This window comes from Panthera tigris, chromosome B2 (assembly GCF_018350195.1).
Source record: "Panthera tigris isolate Pti1 chromosome B2, P.tigris_Pti1_mat1.1, whole genome shotgun sequence".
In the NCBI taxonomy this organism is placed as follows: domain Eukaryota; kingdom Metazoa; phylum Chordata; class Mammalia; order Carnivora; family Felidae; genus Panthera; species Panthera tigris.
In genome coordinates, this window is record NC_056664.1 from 22,262,428 (window position 1) to 22,283,778 (window position 21,351).

At 38.7% G+C, this 21,351-nt stretch overlaps 1 protein-coding gene across 2 annotated transcripts in view; it reads left to right on the forward strand.

Annotated features, from left to right (window-relative positions):
• Positions 1-21,351, forward strand: part of F13A1 (coagulation factor XIII A chain) — a 164,642-nt gene that overhangs the window by 38,376 nt on the left and 104,915 nt on the right. For both annotated transcript variants that reach the window (XM_007073130.3, XM_007073131.3), the window contains exon 4: positions 9,086-9,337. In XM_007073130.3, coding sequence (XP_007073192.1) covers positions 9,086-9,337 — 252 coding nt within the window. The remainder of the gene's footprint in view (positions 1-9,085; positions 9,338-21,351) is intronic.

A 21,351-nucleotide genomic window follows, 5' to 3' on the forward strand; every position in this document is an offset into this window, starting at 1 on the left:
TAGGCACGTTTACAGTGAGTGTCAATACTTTGTTGCAGGACCCCTGGAGTCTTATTTCATAGATGAGGAAATCCTTATATTTCAATACAGTTGAGTTTTCTCTGATTTTTTCCTCATGTTTTTTGGCTCCTCTCTGTGTTGTTGGCAGACCCCTGGGCCAGGCTCTGGCCTTGCTGGACCATCTAAGATATGTACTTCTTAATGCTGGTGGTCTGCATCAAGAGGTAGCTTTTATTATTATTATTATTATTACCATTATAATTATCATTATTTTAGTCACTCAAAGATCCTAACACAGTCCTGGTTATTTCACAAAATTTTATCTTACTCCCAAAAAGATTGTAAAAGACATAGGAAATAGTGAAAAAAACGTAAAATAAAATTAAGGTAAACAAGCCTCCTTGAAGAGTGTATCTATCTTCAATTTACCAAATATTTATTGAGCACCTACTATATTCCAAGCGTCTTGCATGCCAGTCAGTATATGACATTAAGTATAACTCAGTCTCTGTCCTCAAGAAGTTTCCTCTTCCTTCCCCAGTTTACTGGAGCCACGGAATAAACATTGCCAGGAAGCTTCCTTTCTTTAGGAAATATCTGAAAATATATGTATAAACTCTCCCACTGACAAGATATGAAATAGGGCAAATTCCTGAGGTCCTTGATGAAATGATTTGATTTTGAACAAAAGAATCTGTGCCATTTTTGATTGTTTCTTTCTTTCTTTCTTTCTTTCTTTCTTTCTTTCTTTCTTCTTTCTTTCTTTCTTTTTTCTTTCTTTCTTTCTTTTTTTTTTTTTGTGGTGGTGTTTTGTTTTTGTAGTTGGTAACCTGATGTTTCTAAAAGTACATCCCAGCCCTGTGTGCTCCTGTTCCATCCCAAGACTGATAAAACAAGGTTTGCTTCCCTCTGCAAGGCTACTGTATTCTTGCTTCCAGCTCTGCCACATACACCATGTTGCCACAGCAACACTTCCAGGGCCCATTTGGAAATAGATTGATTATTTTGAGCATGAAAGGTGCGTCTTGGGAAAAACAAATGAATCAAATGGAAAAATGAATTAACATCATGAAATTTACCTTCCCAGCTGGAGACATGATATATTCATATGTTCCCTGGAGATAATCCTCTTCTAAGAATTCACTATTAAAGAAAGTCTGCAGTTAGGTGGAGTCAGAGCTCAGCTTAAAACATATTTGTATGTGAATGGAAAACACCCTTTGAAGGAAAAGGTTTTGGACTAGAAATTTTTATTTTTTGTGAAGGATGCTTGAAATTGACACCTGGCTTGCTACAGGAGTCTCATTCCAGAGCTTCTAAAGTCTCTGTGATGTCCTTAATGGGACCTGACATTTGTGAAAATGTTCAATTCAGTCCCAGGGACATTTATTGGGCACCTATTTGGTGCATGGCATTGTGGCATTCTATGGGAGCTTTAAAGACAAGTAAGATAATATTTTAGTTGCATAAGAAAAATAGATATCTAAGTGAATATGAATAAAAAGGTTTTTCTGGGGTTTTCAGGTGATTAATTAAGCCTTGAACGACCAGAAGTGTCTTACTATTTGCTACTACTAAGTCTAGCATAGATGGAGCACAACTATGGTCACTTGACTCACAGATGAGCTTCCCAAGAGATGAGAGAAACAGGGGTGTCCTGAGATATGAGCTTCATTTCAGAGCGTCAAGGGCAAATAGCTGACAGGCATGTCTTCTTCAGTGAAAGGTGCCTACTCCTCCTCCTGGCTGATTATGTTCTTCCCGGTTCTAGATCTGAGCAAAGTGAAATCAGAATAATTCTATTAGCAATAATTTTCAACCATACTGACCATACTATATGCTGATTAGTGGCCTTCCTGGACTACCTGGGAATCTAATTACCACATAGTACATTGTGTTTCAATATAAAATATTCCACACCATTAACTTACTAAAAAATGAATTTCTAAAATGCAACTTGTTCCTCCTTGGAATTTTCCCTATGCAGCACTTTGCATGAAGAGGGTTCTCTGGTCTGTGCAATGACTAGTTGAGAGCAAATTTTCCCCAAGGGCACATAGGACTGAGTCTGAGCTGGAGGTGGATTTCTCTTTGTCTTTTATGTGAATAACACAAATATGACAAATCCATGCAAAAAACTCAGAACCAACAAGCCAACGTTAGTAAAAAATGAAATCTTAAGGAACTAAATATGTTCACCCTCTTCCTCCTGGCTTCAGAATGGGGGTGTTAAGTTAGGTGCATCTCTCTGTGTTCACTCATGTATATGTAAGGAGAGAGTGAGGTTAAAGAATCCACAGGGACATTTAAATCTAGACATATGGTCCAAGTGAATTTTGCCTTACAAATAGTATTGCTGTGGCCTCAAAAACAATTTACAAATGAAAACAAGCACTTAAACTAAGAGCATGTGTTAATTTCTAGATCATTTGGGAAGATGGCACCAATTTTAGGTAAGTGTGAAAAAATGCAATTGGTAATTGTATTTTTCATGGTTGGGTAGTCCAATTCCAAAGATTATGTTATTAAAAGAAAAATTAGAATAGTGTCTGTGATATTTTATTTCCACTTCTATTTTTCTTGCTCAGGTATTTTTCAACAGAGAAGTCACAATTTGGAGGGGTGTGGGAACCAACTCTCTGAGCATTACACACTTTCAACAAATGTGCATGGTGATCACCTGTGTAAGGCTGAGGTTCACATCCAGATTTAGCCAAGGATAGTTGATGGGCAGTCATGGATGTTGATGGATGGGTGTTCCGGATTGTAGCCTGATTGTGGTCTCTTAAACATGCTACCTCCTGGGGGTGAGAAGGGCTATTTAGTGAAATGAAATACTACTCTGTCACAACTTCCTCACTCACAACTCAATCATAGAAAATTCTCCCCCAGAGCTGTCATTGAAATCATTACATTTAGAATTAAACATGTTGTATAGAGCAGCCGACAAGACCCTGCGGTACTATTGACGTGTCAGGTCTCACATTAATAATCAGCTCTCCCATACAGTGAATAGGAAAACGTCTGTGAATCTGGGCTCTTTTTTCCTTCCTTTGGGATGAATGTACTCACTACCTGTTCCAGGTTTGCTTCCATACACTGGTCCGGTGCCACCTGGCCTGACTGTATCAGCAGTATTGTTTACCCTTTGTCTTTCAGTCGCTAACACCACTGACTCAAATCCATTATAGCCTGCAGCCCCTCTTTGCAAGCAGGTCTTCTTTCTAATGATCAGTTGGTTGTTAAGCCCTTGGATCCATGTTTCGGTCTCACGTCCCTTCTCTACACCATGGCATATTCCCTCACTGTCCTTTGACCTCATATCTCTTCAGATGTTCCAATTTATTCTTATCTTTCTTTCATCTTTGTTTTTAAGCAGTTTATTTTAGAATACTCTTGGGATTAAAGAAAAACTATGAGGATAGTACAGAGAGTTCTTATAAACCCTGCATCTAGTTTTCCTTTGTATTCACGTGGTACATTAATATGGCACATTTGTCACAACTGATGAGCAATAGTGATACATTGCTATTATTATTATTTTGTAAGACCTTCAGTATCCTCCCCCTTAGCTCCCTGTAGGTGACATGATGCAGAGAAAAGAGAATGGGTTTAATGGTGCAAATATCTTGGTCTGAGCCCCATGTCTACCTCTGCCTAGTTATATGGATGTCTTCCAAGTGACAACCTCATAGAGCCTCAGTTTCCCATCTGCAAAAATTCCCTCACAGGAAAGGACCCCAGGAAATAAACCTTCTTTCCTGTTACTTTATTTTCATCATTATATGAACTGCCTTAACAACTCTAAACAACTGGTACAGTAATAAAATTGGACTGTAGCTATGTCTAGTGAAATCAATAAAAAATCACAACCAGCTTCCTATGTCTTCAGCACCCTATAAGACTGTGAGGAATTTAACTACGAGGTGTTAAGGAAACTAAATGTTGACCTAATAGTAGTTCAGATGCTTATTATTGGTTTAGTGATATATTTCTCTTTGGAAGGAAAAACTAGGTGATATTTTTTTCTTCTTAGATCCCAGTATTAGATGCTGAGTGTCTATAATAAATCACTCCTTAAATAAATAAAATGTAAAATTCTCTAAGTCACAGGTTGGCAACCATTTACTGTTAAGGCCAGATAGTAAATATTTCAGGCATTGCAGACCATATGGTCCCTGTCACAGCTACCCTACTCTACTGTTTTAGCACACTAATACTCAAATGAGTGAGAGTGTGACAGTGAAACTTTATTTATACAAATAGGCCATAAGCTACCTTTGACCTGTAGACCATCGCTTGCCAGCTCCTGATCAAGGCATGAATGAATGAAGATGACAGTGACCATAAATGATTTGGAAAATCACGAGTTAGGAGTGAGGGACAGGGTTCAGGTGATTCTTATATGATGATTCTGGAATTATTAAGGCTTTTTGGTTAATAATGAATGATGCTACTTTTTTTTAATTGATTGTGAGAGTGAGCTGTATGTATTCCCCTGACAGAAAAATTACTCAGCTCAATGTATTTTACTCAGGAATGAACTGGCCTTTGAAAGTAGATTTGGGTTCTATAGGTTGACTGTCCATGAACCCAATCCTGGCTTCCTGCTCCTGGAGCAAAGGAAGGATCACTTATAGGAATAAGAAAGCCTGAGGCAATGGGGGAAAGTATAACAATAGCTGCCATTTATTGAGCTGCCTTCCCCATCACAAACGATGACCACTGTTATCCCATTTTACAGAACAAATGAGAGACAACAAGTAAGTGCCATGATCACACAGCCAGGGTCTAAGCCAGCTGCATTGCTCTCCTTGGCCACAACACTTCCCTCCACAAAAATAACTGGCATTCCCTGTAACATTCACATTTCTTCACATTTAGAACTAGACAGGGAAGGAGGGTGGGAATCACCTCTTCTTCTTTTTAGCTTTACTCTCCAGTAGCTGTTATATTTAAACACAAACAATAAATGTCTCCTGAGCCACCCCCTACCATGCGCCAAGCATAAAGCTTTCACTATGTTGTAAAATCTATTTTTTTTTCCATTTCCAGAACTGCAGAGACAAGGAGGTGGAGGCTCACAATTAAGCAATTGGCCCAAAGGGATGTCTGTAGTGAATTGTGGTGTCAGAATCTGAACATAGTTCTCACCAGCTCCAAAGCATTTTCTACACATACAACTGCCGTACAGCTTAGTGATTAAACTCCCAGGCTCTAAAGCCAGACTGGTTGAGTTCAGATCTCAGCCTGCTACTTGCCAGCCACATCACCTGGACAGATTGCTTAATGGCCCTGTTTCTTGATTTGTCAAGTTAGGATGATGATCATAATTTCCTTCTCATAGTTTGATATAAGGAATAAAGCAGTAACAGGCATATAATAAACCGCGCGTTGGCTTTTTCCATAGACTACAAGCTCTAAGAGCAAAGGAGTCTGTTTGGTTCACTGTTGTATTCCTAGTACTGAGAATAATGTCTAGCACATGGTAGGGGATATGGTTGCATGAATGAAAAATGTTCAAACAAATTAGTCTTTACATTAGGTTGTGACTGCATTCAAAGCCAGGAAGAATAAACATGGCTCCTCTTTTTCTTTACTTTTTTTTTTATGCCGTGAATTTGGTAGGTAAAATTTAATATGAGTCTTAGGGCACCTGGGTGGCTCAGTGGGTTAAGCATCCAACTCTTGATTTCAGCTGGAGTCATGGTCTCGTGGTTCATGAGTTTGAGCCTTTCATTGTGCTCTGTGCTGACCGTGCATAGCCTGCTTGGGATTCTCTCTCTCTCTCTGTCCCTCCCCTACTCACATCCACTCTCTGTCTCTCTCAAAATAAAATAAACCTTAAAAAATTAATATGAGTCTTCAAAATCATAATTTCAAGTGTAATAATGGAAATAGTGATCGTCTTAGTTATTTCAATGTTCCTAACAGAAGTGGGTGTTAGTGCAAAGTTGAGGCTCACAGCACACAGTACATGGCTTCAGAGACATTCTCCTACTTCGTTGCTATACTCCTAAAGGAGCATTCTTATGTAATACATTTTAAAGTTCCTTTTATCATTTTTGTTTGTTTGTTTGTTTGTTTGTTTGTTTTTACAAAACTTAAGTCTGTCATTGTCATATAGATTTTATCTCTGAACATTTATTTTTAGTGAGCTTGTATGGTATTTGATACTGTGTATTCTAAATCCAAGCCAGTATTTAGTGACAACAGCTTCCAGGAGCCCCTGTAATGAATGAATTATGGTTCCACTTAGCTGGTGAAATTGTGTTTGATGTTTGCTCTTCAGTAGTGATGGGGTCTCTAGGGAGCAACAACGCCTTCAGAGAAAAGGGCAGCCTCAGCCTCCCCACCACCCCAGTTTGAGCAGGCACAAAGAGGAACCTACCCAGGAAATACAGAGATGGAGGTGCCTTTGGAACAAGCAGCTCTGGCAGGATTTATGAGCAGGAGTCCCATAGACTAAGCTCCATATATTCCCAAGAACACCACCTCGACACTGTTACATCTTGGCAGCAAACCATGTTTAAGACTTTATTGAATTTATGATAATATCCATCCTGAGTGGTGATTAACTGATAACCCCTAACACATAGCAAAGCACTGGGGTTCTAATCTTTCTCCCTGGCTTGCACTGGGTAGAATATTATTTTCATTAAGATTAAGTATCTCACAAAATTACACTGCAATTAACTTATGCAACCTCCTCCTCAGAATGCTCTGTCTTTGACAATATGCCTATCAAAGAATCCTTTAAGACCTCAGTAGCTGGAGAGGCCCAAATGAAGCGTTGGTTTTGTTCATTTTAATGTAGAATCCTCTGCATGTTTTCTATAACGGAAAGTAAATAGGTTTTTCTCTTAAAGATTCTTCTGCTTGCAATCAAAAAAAAATTACAGACTTAGTAGCCTGATTTGTATTTTTCTTCAAGTCATGAAGAATTATATATCTAACACATTTTGGAAAAGTTTGTAAATGAAAGATTTGCTCTAGTTTAAAATATCTATATGTTTGATTATCTTGTAAACTAAACTATAAATTAAACTATAAGCTAAAAAGCTAAAAAATGCTGTCACCTCCATGTTTTTCAGGAGCCCATGGTGAAATTTAGTTTTGAGGTTAACACCATGAAATAACAATTTGGTCTAAAATGACAGCAATAAAGAGAAATAACATTTATGCTGAGATAACTTATATATAAAGTGTGATGAGCCTCAAAATATGGTAAAATGCCCCGATGCTTAGTCTTCTATTTATTTTTTAATATAAAATTTATTGTCAAATTGGTTTCCATACAACACCCAGTGCTCATCCCTAAAGGTGCCCTCCTCAATACCCATCACCCACCCTCCCCTCCCTCCCACCCCCCATCAACCCTCAGTTTGTTCTCAGTTTTTAAGAGTCTCTTATGCTTTGGCTCTCTTCCTCTCTAACCTCTTTTTTTTTTCCTTCCCCTCCCCCACGGACTTCTGTTAAGTTTCTCAGGATCTACATAAGAGTGAAAACATATGGTATCTGTCTTTCTCTGTATGACTTATGTCACTTAGCATAACACTCTCCAGTTCCATCCATGTTGCTACAAAAAGTCATATTTCATTCTTTCCCCTTGCCACATAGTATTCCATTGTGTATATAAACCACAATTTCTTTATCCATTCATCAGTTGATGGACATTTAGGCTCTTTCCATAATTTGGCTATTGTTGAGAGTGCTGCTATAAACATTGGGGTACAAGTGCTCCTATGCATCAGCACTCCTGTATCCCTTGGGTAAATTCCTAGCAGTGCTATTGCTCTATTTTTAATTTTTTGAGGAACCTCCACACTGCTTTCCAGAGCGGCTGCATCAGTTTGCATTCCCACCAACAGTGCAAGAGGGTTCCTGTTTCTCCACATCCTCTCCAGCATCTAGAGTCTCCTAATTTGTTCATTTTAGCCACTCTGACTGGCATGAGGTGATATTTGAGTGTGGTTTTGATTTGTATTTCCCTGATGAGGAGAGACGTTGAGCATCTTTTCATGTGCCTGTTGGCCATCTGGATGTCTTCTATAGAGAAGTGTCTGTTCATGTCTTCTGCCCATTTCTTCACTGGATTATTTGCTTTTCAGGTGTGGAGTTTGGTGAGCTCTTTATAGATTTTGGATACTAGCCCTTTGTCTGATATGTCATTTGCAAATATCTTTTCCCATTCCATTGGTTGCCTTTTAGTTTTGTTGATTGTTTCCTTTGCTGTGCAGAAGCTTTTTATCTTCATGAGTTCCCAATAGTTCATTTTTGCTTTTAATTCCCTTGCTTTTGGGGATCTTAGTTTTCTATTTAAGTAACAGCTGAGATTGGTTATGCATGAGAAATTATGGGCAAAGCATCATACATGGGTTATTTTATTTCATCCTTAGGTAATATTGTTCTCCTCATGTACCAATGAAGAAACAGAGAAGGAAATAGGGATTTGTAAAGGCCAAGTAACTTGCCAGAAATTGCCAGGGTAAGGAAGTAGCAGAGCCAAGAGTCAAATCTAGACAATTTGCCTCTGGAGCCTGAATTCTTGCCCATGACATAAGCCTAAATCACTAATGAGACTGGCAATAAACACATGTTTCATTTGAATGTGAAAATGGCTACATGTGCAACCTATAAATATAATCCTGTTATAGGTAATATAACAAATTGTATTGAGAATAAACCCAAAAACATTTGCCTATCTCCCTAAAATAGCAATTCTGACTTTTTAGAGGGTAGCATTTTAGGCAATGGTAACTTCACAGTACCCTATAAGCTCTGTTATGTTTTTGCATCCCAAATTACTATTGCTACATCTTATTTGAATTCATCAACTAGCCAACGAGCAAAAATTCCTGTAATTATCATTATTCTTTTTTTTTTTATCTAGACATGACAAATCATAGCGTCAAAGAAGTTCAGAAAATCAACTAACATCACATAGCAACTTGGTAGCAGAAATGAAATTCATACCCAAGTCTTATGATTTCAACTCTAATTAATTATTTTAGCCTTCAGCCATAAGACGACAGAGTCAGAACAAAAATGGTTTGTGAAATTATCTCAATGCTTCTTCCCACAGGTCGCTACCCTCAGGAGAATAAGGGAACCTACATCCCAGTTCCTGTCGTCTCACAGCTGCAGAAAGGCAAGTGGGGGGCCAAAGTTGTCATGAGAGAGGACAGGTCTGTCCGGCTGTCCATCCAGTCTTCTCCAGAGTGCATTGTGGGGAAATTCCGCATGTATGTTGCTGTCTGGACCCCCTACGGCATTCTCCGCACCAGCCGAAACCCAGAAACAGACACATACATTCTCTTCAATCCTTGGTGTGAAGGTAAGGAAGGGGCAAGCATTTTTCTCATAAAAAAAATAGTTCGTATTTTTCCAGTATATCTCTTTTTGGAAGGAGAGAAGAATTATTCTACAAGATATGTCCCTTTGCTATACACACAGTTTCGCATTGTTGAAAGACAGAAAAAACTATGAAATTTGTCCTTAATGTATATAAGGACAAAACCTGTGTATATGAAGTTAATGCTGCTACACATTTATTCCAGGACATAATTGAGGAGTGCCTGAAGTTGCACAATTAGTTAAATTGTGGAGTGATGTGTCGATGGTGTCACTTCTGTGTATATGCTATTACTCTGTAAACAAAATAGGCTTATTGATCTTGACTTTCAAAACTCTTAGGATCTGTGTAATCTGGCTTCAGAAAAATAGGATAAAGTTGATCTTGCCTATAGTAAAACTAACTTCTTTCTCTTCCTAATTTAAGAACAGAAAGCCTGAATGTTAAAAGAATCCCATAAATTTGTATATATTAAGAGTGGGTGCAGATTTCATAAGCCATAACTTTGGATGTACAAACATGTAACTTTAGTTTAATATAATACAACTTAATCTCTACTACTATTTGGAGTATTCCTTTCTGTCTGTTACAGAAGCTTAATCCAGTTATATTCAAATAAAATAGGTCAAAGTCCAAGGATTTCTCCCAATTCCATTTAAAAAACTTAGTTACACACAGTATTTTCCCCCCATGACCATCTCTGCCCTTCTGTATCTGCCCCCTGCTTCATATTTGGTATGGAGCTGATTTTCAGTTCCAGAGGCAAAAGCAAACATTGCAACAGCATTAAGGGGAGAAAGTGCACTTTTAGATCTTAAGAAATAAGGTAATGAAACTTATAAAAGCTGATACAGGACAGATTATCACATTATCTTACTTCATGTGTATTGCTCTCCAATGTCTTCCCAAATAAGTCTACATTTTTTGCTGATTTTGAATGACCATTGTTTGTGAGAGTTGCATTTGAATAAGGGTTGAGCTGCATTTACGGGTAGATAATAAGTGAACAGCAATGTTGTCTACTCGTATATAACATAAATCTGGATCCTACTGCCCTTTTCTTTGAATTCTCAGTTCCAGTGTCGTTGGCAGATGGCACTGAGCTAATCCTATACTCCCTGCTCACCACCCCCATCATCTTGTCCCTGATAATCCTATCTATGAGACAGATGTCCAAGGTTGATGGTAATAGGAGATGTTACTGGGGCCATGTGCCATTCAGAGGTGCACTCCTATTTACAGTAATCTAGTCAACCAGATATAAAACATTCTGTGATGGAGGGGATGCGGTGCTATTTATAGAGATGAGGGGAGTGAGGTTGTAGAGACAAACTAAGATTTTGAAAATGTTGAGTTGGACATAACTGTAGATGCCTGAGCAGAAATGGCAAGTAGGTATTTCAATATGTGAATCTGAAGATGAGAATCAGAGATGCAAATCTGGGAGATGTAAATCTGAACATAGGGAGGAAATACAGGGAGGAAAGAAGATATAGCATCTAGCCCTAAAGGACACCAGCATTTGGGGGTGTCTAATAGGCAAGGAATTAGCAAAGGAGACTGAAATGGAGGAGTATGTGGGAGATGGCCAATTGTAAAAAAAAAAAATTGCATTTGAAAACTTCATATTTGTAAAACAAATAAACTAGGAATTTGATATTGACTTTCTTTGCATTACGAAAAGAAAATCATATAACTTCATGTAACTATCCAGCACCCTAAGGGGTTTATAAAATGATACGATTTACCCCAAATTTGGTATGTTTGCAGATTTTCTGGATTATAACACCTGTGTATCAGAGGGTACGTATTTACATGCATTTCAACTTATGTTGCCAGTTTTCCAGAGATAAAAAGGGTTAGTCATATGCCTGATGTATTGAGTTTATAGGAGAATTATTCAGGAGGTGTAGAGTCTAATAACTTTCTACTGCCTGATCACTGCCTTGGTCTTCAGTTGTATCCCTGGTGAGCAACTTCCAGGTTTCCCTGTTCAGAAGGAGTCACCTAGTCCAGAGATAATGTAGCTCCAGAACTCGATGATGCATTACAGAAAAGGAGCAGAGGGACTTTCCCTAGGTATCACTGATTTGAGGCAGGTGAGAATAAAACTAGACAGATCAATTTGGAAGCTGTGACCCAGGACAAAGATGATGATGGATGGACTGGACTATGGTGGTGGCAGTGGAGATGAGGAGGAAGGGATAGGTTGGAGATCTACTTTAGATTTAGAACAGAAATTGCAGAAGGGTTATCATGAGAGGTGAAGGAAAGCGAGAAGTCCAAAATAGCTCTAGGTGGCTGGTATATGACCAGCTAGGTTGGTGGTGGTGCCATTTTCAGAGCTGGGAAGACTGAGGGAAGCGGAGAGGAAGATCTAGGGATGAAACTAGGAATTATATTTAGAAATGTTAATTTTGTGATATCTGTGGAATATCTAAGTGAAAACATCAAGTAGGCACTTGAATAAGTGAATCTAGAGCTCTAAGGAAATGAGTGAGGTTGGTATGTAAATATGGGCACTATCAGGAGCTAGCAGGGAAATTTAAAGAAAGAACAAACATGGATTTAGTATCATCCACAATTAGAGTCTAGACAAAGGAGAAGGAGACCAAGAAGGAGTAGCCAGGGGGTTAAAGGAAATCAGAAGAGCCTGGTGTCACAGAGCCGGATGATTGATTAATTCAAGAAAACAGTAATTGGTTCTTTGGAATACGGCTGATGAGTTAAATAGGATAAGGACAGAAAGTGGCCATACATTGTGGAAATATGGAAGTCGCTGGGGAACTTGGAAAGATTTCTTTACCACAGTGATGGGGACAGAAGCCAGAGAGATGGGTGCTGGCTACAGTATAATGGGAGGTAAGAAAGTGGAGATAACAGGTGTTGCCATTTTCTGCAAAACTCTCTGCAAAACAGAGGTGGGATATGAAGGTCAATGAAGAATTGTTTTAAGCATAGAGTAGGCACAATTTTCTGGAGATGGAGACAAATCAGGAAAAGATGAGTTTACTGCCCAGAGAGAGGATAGTGGTCCACAACCTTGGCTGCATATTGGAATCACCTGAAGATGTCTCAGACTTCCTGGTTGGTCTGCACATAGCATGGGCTTTAGGGTTTTTGAAAAAGTCTGCAAGTGATTTTTAATTTTTTTAAGTTTATTTTCTTATTTTGAGAAAGACTAAGAATGAGCATGAAGCGGGGAGGGTCAGAGAGAGAGAGGGGAAGAGAGAGAATTCCAAGAAAGCTCCATCCTGTCAGCACAGAGCACAATGTGGGGTTTGATCTCACAAACTATGAAATCATGACTTGGGCCGAAATCAAGAGTCGGATGCTTAATCAACTGAGCCACCCAGGTGCCGCTGCAGGTGATTTTTAAAGCCAAGGTTGAGAAGCACTGACTTAAGGAATGAAATCCTTGAACGGGTAGGAGCCAGGGAACAGGTGAAGAGCCCTTGATAGGTAGAGCTGTCCATCCTCCACTGTGACAAGAACAACGTGGAAGATGGGTGAAGTGTGCCACTTTTCTAGATTCAGTGGAAGGAGGATGAGGTTGTTCACATTTTGTGATTCTGTTTTTCCTGGCAATGTGAAAAGCAAAGTCATCTGCTGAGAACCAAAAGCAAGGAGGGGAGCATTGGAGGCTTGATAGAGAAAGTCTGAGAGTTTGGAGGTGAGAAGCGGGCTTATTCCAGGGACAAGACAGGTGGGTCCTCCCTGCTCCCCAGAACACAGGGAAAACCACCACAGTTGCCTTAGTTCCTTGGCCTGTGAATGTCCAAACATGTCTGCAAATTACTTGGGGATATCCTTGTTGGTATCTCCACCTCCCAGAATCTGATTTCTCCCAGTGCCAACATCTGTGCTGCCTCTGAAACATCAAAAAAGGTCACATAGGACATTTGTGTGTCTACACATTGGCTGCAGTTTGGTGTGGAGGATGAGAGGAGGGAAGACTGACTGCTTCTCAAACTTGGAGCCCATTGGAATGGCCTGGAGGGCGTGTCAAAGCATTTCTGCCCAGTACCCACAGATTGAGTATGTCTGGTGGGGCCTGAGAATTGCATTTCTAACCAATTCCCAAGGGATGCTCGTGCTGCTGGGCAAGGACCACACTTAGAGAACCATGGGTTTACAGACCAATCACAAAACAGTAATGACAAAATGTAGGAGAGTGTACTTACTCCGCCTAAAATTTCACCAACTCCTCCCCAAACCCAATCCCAGTCTCTCCTCGCCTTACTGCCTCTTCTCTTTCCCCTCCCATTCCTCCTTGTTTCCAAATTCCTCTTGCATCCTCTCTTGGGAGCAGATTGTCTTTCTTCTCTCATGCAGAGCGGTTCAGCAGGCTTTTTAAATTTTGTTGTTTGGGCTCCACCAACGATGAGACTTTTGGGAACTACACACTTTCCCAAGACCATTCCCTCCAGAAAAATTCCGGTGCCAGTTTTTAAAATAATACCTTTTACATTCTTATATTAATACTCACAGAGGTCTCCAAGGGAATTTTTATGGAATGGGAGAAAGACGTCACCTCCTCACGTCACTCGCTGGGTGGTTTTCCCAGCCTGGAAGCGGAGGCATAAAATCCAAAAAAGGAATCCAGTGATGGACCTCACGCACAACCAAATGCACTGTAACCTGACAACCAACCAGTTCTGTGCTTGCATGTGCTAATTCACAACAAGGGACTCACAGAAATATTGTCTGGTAATTGGGTAGTAGGTAAAAAGAGAGCCATTGCCTAAGTGGAAAAGATAAGAAAAGAGGAAATCAGAAGTTGACAAAATAGAGCACGGTGAGCAAGATGCTGAAAACACAGCGCATTTGATGTGGAAGTGACGTCCCAAGGTGGCTTAGGACACTGGGTTGAAAATTACAGGCACATACAGTACTTACTGATAAAAGAATGTTCAGCTGGGTTCCTGGGCGCCTTTCAGCTTGCTTTGCATTCATAGGCAATTTATTCTCCTTAATCACTAAATCATTAATGGGGATCAATAGCAATACCACACTAGTGAGGGCAGGGGCGGATGCAGGGAGAGTTATTGGTCAGTTTTTTTTTTTTTAATTTAATAGTGGTAACCAGGCTTCAGATCCATTCCATGAGGGAACCCTTCTCCAGGCTGTTGGAGAGAAAACTGTACTCACAAAGGCAGCAGGAATGAGTTGGGCATTTATTGTGAACTCATCTTATTTTTCTAATTGCTCAAGAGCTCTGGATAATGGAATGTATTTCCTTATTTAAATTCAGGGTGTTCCAGATTGGTAGTCTAGCATTAGTGCCACATAGTGTGTTCTAAAAGATTTAGGTGTGCCATACCTGTTCTTAGTGCTCAGGGTCAGTATTTGATTGCTCTGTTTGGTTGGACACCAATCATTTCCAGTGAGTCTTCCTTCTTTTAGTAACTTGTTTCTCCCCACATTCCCCACTGCTTATTTTCCCTTCCCTCATTCAACCTTGTATCCCAGCACCTAGCATAGTGCCTGGTACATACCTAATGTTTAATAAAAGTTTACTGCACTGATATAATAATTCTAACTAAATGCTTTTTTAGGTTCACTGAACCTACCATCAGATAAGTTGTAAATGTAATCTCACACCTTACCATCTTGAAGAAAGTCAAAAACATATATGGTGTGTGTGGGAGTGAATTTGTGGGCAAAGTGTATGTATATTTCTCTCTCTCTCTCTCTCTCTCTCTCTCTCTCAGCATCTGACACCAAATTAGCATCTGGTATTTCTGACCTTTTATTCAATATGACTTTTCTATTTTCCTTTAAACAAAGAAATCAATTAAATTTGGTGTAAAGATATCAATAAGTTTCTAATATCTGGATATGTTTAACACACAATAAATAAATATGACCAGCTTCTATTTTATTATGACATTCCTTTTTACACTATATACTTTGTAATTATACATGGTCTTTTAGACCCTTGAGTACAGAATGTAGTAATGGACCAGATCTGGTATTCCTAGAGTAAGAAAGAGCAACACCCCTTTATTTGGAGTCCTTTGTGCTCAGGGTCTCAGAATTTATGCCCTCAGACTAGAGCCATTATCCATCAATCCACAAATATTGATGGTATATTTTTCTCCCATGAAAACAGAAGTACTCATAGGTAGCACAACAATATTAATTATTCATCCACAAATATTAAGGGTCAATGTTGAATTAGGCAGTGGGAATATGGCAGTGAAAAAGATGACAATCTTTGACCTTATAGAGCTTCCACAAATATTTCACAAATGAATTACTAATAAACATGAATTACAATTGTGAAAAAATACTAAAATAAGTCATGGCACAACAAATCATATCATGGGGCACTTGGCCTAGTCGGAAAATGGGAAGAGACGGGTCAGTAGCTTATCTTTGTGCCCTCCCAGCCTCTTCAATAGTATTTGCATCAAATAGCAATCAGATAGTTGCTTAATTGACTCCTTATGAAGTTTTATTAAAGCTTATGTGAAAATTTTAAGCCTTTATTTATTCAAAACCTCTATTTAATAAAATAGCATACATCACTCTTGCAAGTGTCTGAAACATCGGAGGCTTATTCATCCTTTCTCCACCAAGTGAGTATTACTCGGTATGGCATTGTGGTCAGAAGGGAATTTGCAGTAGACATTTTTTATGATGACATTCAGATGACTCCAGAATCAAGGTCCAAAGGTGTTTATGAGATGCTTCTGGAAGGAGCAGAGTCAAGAGGGTCTAATCCAGAATCACACACATCTGCCAGTCTTTCTGTGCATAGTTGTTTCTACTCTTCAAAGCTGGTATCTCTCTGCCTCGTGTAGAAAAGAAAATAGGATTCTTCTCTCATTCAGCCCAGCATGGTGCCAGGCACCAAGTTCATGCTCAATGAATGTGTGCTGAATTGAATTGATAACAACCACTCTGGGAATAAGGAAGAGAATTATGAGCCTCACATTTCAAGAGAGAAAATAGACTCTGTGGCGTTAGATAAATTTCTCAAGGTCCTGTAGAAAATTAGGAAACACACTTGGGGCTAAAACTTGGATATTCTGATGTGGTCAGGATAAGCTCTTTTATTTTGAAAACCAGAACCATTGGTATCCCATCTTGTGTAACAAGAAGTAAGTGCCAGCTGGGAAGCTTCTATGATGTTCAACACTGGAAAGTCCTGCTGTGAAAAATAAATAAATAAATAAATAAATAAATAAATAAATAAATAAATATAAAACCAGGTTGATAGCTATAAGATCAAACGACAGTTTTCTTTGCAAAAAAAAAAAGTAAGCATGCCAACAAGGGCACAGACTCCCTTTGAGGATATGTGCTAAGTAACAAAACTCTGACATTTTCTTTGTAGAACTGCTTTATGAATAATAGTCTACCTTCTGAAGATATTTAAGTACCCTGAAAAGTCCTTAACCAGCAAAACTAGCAAATTAGCACAAATCAAGTAAACTTCCCAAGCTGGTCTGAGCTGTAATGTAATGCAACATATTTGCAAGGAACGAAATGGACCCAATTGTTGAGGAACTACTTACCTGTGTTTCATGGATTCTTTTTATTCCAGACTTAATGGGTACAAAGGCAGGCCTTGAAATTGTCTATATTGAATCATTTTAGGAAGACAGTGGCTTTGGAGCCTTCCCCGGGAAGAAAAACAAAAGCACAGGCTCTGGAAATGCTGTTCTTTCATGTGATTTACTATTTCCTGACGGGAAGTGATTCCTTAACATGCCTATAGAGCGCAGAGCCTGCTGGAGTTCACCACCCCTTCTGATCTACTTTGAGATGGAAAAGGTATCATGATGACACCAACCCAGAGTCACATTTGCTCTGCAGATGAAGTCAGTCCCTTGAAGAGTGATTACCCTCACCCAATATGGCTTCCCTCTTCCTTCAGTGATGCTCAGCTTTTATAGAAAGAGGAGGCAAGTAAAAGTTATTCCTAATCCCCTCACTTAAAATTACTCTCTTCTCTAAAAAGGTGACACATTTTGCCCTTTTGAAGGGACTGAGCTATTATTTCTTCCGAAGGGTCAGAAACAAAACCAAACTCTGATTTAAGCTGGTAGGTAGTCTTTTGGGAGAGAACTTGTATGATAGCATTCCTGGCACTGTAGTTTTCTTTGATCCGTGAGTTCGCTTTGTGGAGCTTGACTTTAATGACTTTGGAAATGGGACTTGCTTAAACTTTAAAATAGCATGTAAATAAGCAAAAGAAATTTTCAGCTCAGGCAGTGATGAATAGCCCTCCTTCTCCCAAAGAAGTTACACAGATACTAAAATCAATAGGCTTAGCATTCATTTTTACCTGTTTGTTATAAATTCCTACTTTCTTTGGGTATGGGGAGGTGAGTGGTAATTTCCAAGGGGGCCTGAAATCAGCCCTATAAATGAATACCAAAATTTCTCAGCCCACAGTATTTGGTTTTTTTTAATTGCTCCATTATTCCCATCAAAGGAATAGTAAAATAAATGAGATCATTCTTCTTTACTACTTGCTTCACATTAGTCACCCTGGAAAGTTATTTACAAAGCATGTTGAAGGTCTGTTCTGGTGGCAGAGCTATGGGTAAGGCAGATGGAGGTATCATGCCACATTCACCAATGACACCATGTGGAATCTGTTTTCTTCTTGAGTTTTATTTGCCAGAGGTCACTTAGGATCAAGAGGTTGTCAGTAAGTCCTTGGTGCTGCTGCTAACTCTACAAGCTATTTAGACCTACTTCCTCCTACCTGGGAGATATAGCTCTAATCCCTACACTTATATACAAACATACACACACACACGTGCTTTCTAACAGTTCAAACTGATGGGTTTCTAGAATAGTGAGTTATTTGTCACTGTTTTTACTTTTAGTAGCATTCTCTATTTTACTAAGGTAGAGAACCAATTTTCACCCCAGGATCTGGTAAAACCTCCTATGCCTCTAAAGCATATTAAAATTTCTTTAAAAAAGTAAATATAACTCCCCCCAAAACCAACAACAGAAATCTCCAGAGACAAATGATTAAGTTTTCCTATTTTTGTTAGCCTATCAAACATAGGGAGTTTTTTGGAGTTTCCATGGTGATGTAATTTTTTTTTATCCTAGCTTTGGACAACTATATTTTAAAGTGACAGATCTGAATAAAAACGGGGGAAAGAAAGCACCGCTTTCCACCTTCAATCTTCTTTTAAAATCATAAATAAATTTAAAATTAAAATCAAGGCTTGCCACTTGACTTCCTTGCCTTGCTGTGGATTCATGATTATGCCTTCCGGTTGTGAGGTGAGATTTAATTCACCTGCTGGAAGGAAAAGGGTAGCCTAATCTTGAGCTCAGAACTCCTCCTTATTCATAGTTTGCCATTTAAATTTATAAGTGCTCATCAATAATAACCCAAAGCCCAAAACTAAATCCTTCACTTTCTTCTTCTCTCACTCTCTAAGCTCCAGATATCTGTCCCCACCTCTCAATCTTACAGGACATATTCATTGTGCCACATTCCCAGGCACTCTGTGCTGGGGATACAGACACCTGATGCCTTGGACCCAAGAGTCACAGTCTACCTGGGAGACAGCTTAGTATTCCTGACTTCACTTCTTACCAGCACTATGGTCCTGGGAAAGATACTTCACTTACTCTTCCTTAGTTTCCTCACCTGTAAAATGATGCTTTCCTCTCAGAGACATTATGAGTTTTAATGAGTTCATTGGTTTCTATACCACACTCAGAAAGTTCCTAGCACATGGTAAATACTAAAAACATACATTTTCATTTAATAACTAAATCACAGAATAATCTCCATATGAATGGACGTTAACTACAGCATCCACAGGAAACTGAGCAAACAAGGCTTAATCTAGCTTGTGCTGGGAAGAAAAGGGTGCAGGGACACTTAAAGGAGGAAAAAGTATGGTTATATGATGGTATTTAATAAGAAGAAAAATTGGTACTTGAAAGTTGATCTTAACCTCTTATTAAATAGCTTCACTTAAATGCAACATTTAAAACTAACTTTTTAAAAACTTTCTTTAAATGTTTATTTTTGAAAGTGTGAGCAGGAGAGGGGTGGGGGGGGGGGGACAGAGGATCCAAAGCAGGCTCTGCACTGACAACAGCAAGCCCAAAGTACAGCTTGAACTCACAAACCGCAAGATAATGACCTGAGCCGAAGTTAGATGCTCAAGCAACTTAGCCACCCAGGCACCCCAAACTTAAAAAAAAAATTTTTAGGTTTCAAAACTAACTCTTTTCTGATGATTAAAGCCTTATAGAAATTAAAATAATGAAAGCATAAAAGGAACTCAGAGATCTACATATCACAAACACTTTTGATTTTTGAGTGGCATTTTTGAGTGGATTTAATTTTAATTGACAATTAATTGAATACATTACCCTTTTCAAATATATACATGTAGTCATATATATGGTAAAACATTAACTTTGCTTTTCACCTACTCTCTGATCCTTGAGAACCTCCACAGAAAACCCAACTTTAACTGTGTGTATTGTCTGGATACTTTGCTATAAGTATATATTTCTATAGAGTTTAGATTTTTCTAAAACACAAGTGGAATTGTTTGTGCATGTTACTCTATATTTTACTTCCTTGCATAATATATCTTGGAGAATTTTCTATATCAGTACATACATATTCTTTTTAATAACCATTGGGTGTGGTTGTACCATAATTGATTTGGTCTCCTGCTTACAAATATTTAGATTGCTTCCTATTTTCACTATAGCATACCATGCTGTATTGAATGTTTCACATAGATGTTAAACAAATGTATTTCTGTAGAATAAATACATAGAAATGTCGTTGCTTGGTCAAAATCAATTCACATTTTAAATTTGCCTAGATGGGGCGCTTGGGTGGCTCAGTCGGTTAAGCAGCCAACTTCGGCTCAGGTCATGATCTCGCGGTCTGTGAGTTCGAGTCCCGCGTCAGGCTCTGTGCTGACAGCTCAGAGCCTGGAGCCTGTTTCAGATTCTGTGTCTCCCTCTCTCTCTGCCCCTCCCCTGTTCATGCTCTGTCTCCCTCTGTCTCAAAAATAAATAAATGTTAACAAAAATTTAAAAAAAATAAATTTGCCTAGATACAGCCAAATTACTCTTTAAAAAGACTGCTGTAGTTTATAATAAAGCCCTAGTACAAGAGAATATCCTGTCTTCATACCTGCATCGACACCAGGTGTTATCAATTGTTTTAATATTTGCTAATATTATAGGCAAAATATGGTATTACATTGACATCTCATGGTTTAGTTCGTATATCTCTAATTATTAGTGAAGTTGAACTTTTTAAAATACATTTATTGATTGAGTATTGCATTTCTGGACCTGTTCATATCTGGGACAATTTAGGTGAGTTAAGGGATGGCAGGAAGAGATGTACATGAATCTTTTAAATCTATCGACAAATTTTCTATTAGTTCGAAAAAAGGTCTTACTGAAATTTTTTTCCCACAGGAAGAGCCAGTTGTCAAAATATCATTTATTGATCAGATGTATCATTACCTGTTGATTTTAATGCCATGTTTATCATCTACTAAGATCTAATATACATCTAGCTCTATGCATATGTTTTTCTATTACTGCGTCAAAATTAGTTTTCATTCTAACTTTGCTTTAGTAATCATAGTAATGCATAGTAATGCTATATATATGTATGTATATATATGTGTGTGTATATATATATATATATACACACACATATACACACACACACACACACACACACACACATATATATATATATGACTGTTATATAAGAAAGAACCAGAAAGAGGCACCTGGATGGCTCAGATGTTTAGCCATCCTACTCTTGGTTTTGGCTCAGGTCATGATCTCATGGTTTATGAGCCCTGCGTGGAGCTCCATACTGACAGAGCAGAGCCTGCTTGGGATTCTCTCTCTCTCCCTGTCTCTCTGCCCCTCCCCCACTCGTGTACACACGTGTGCTCTCTCTGTCTCAAAATAAATAAAATCGACTTAAAAGAAAAAAAGATTGCAATAAG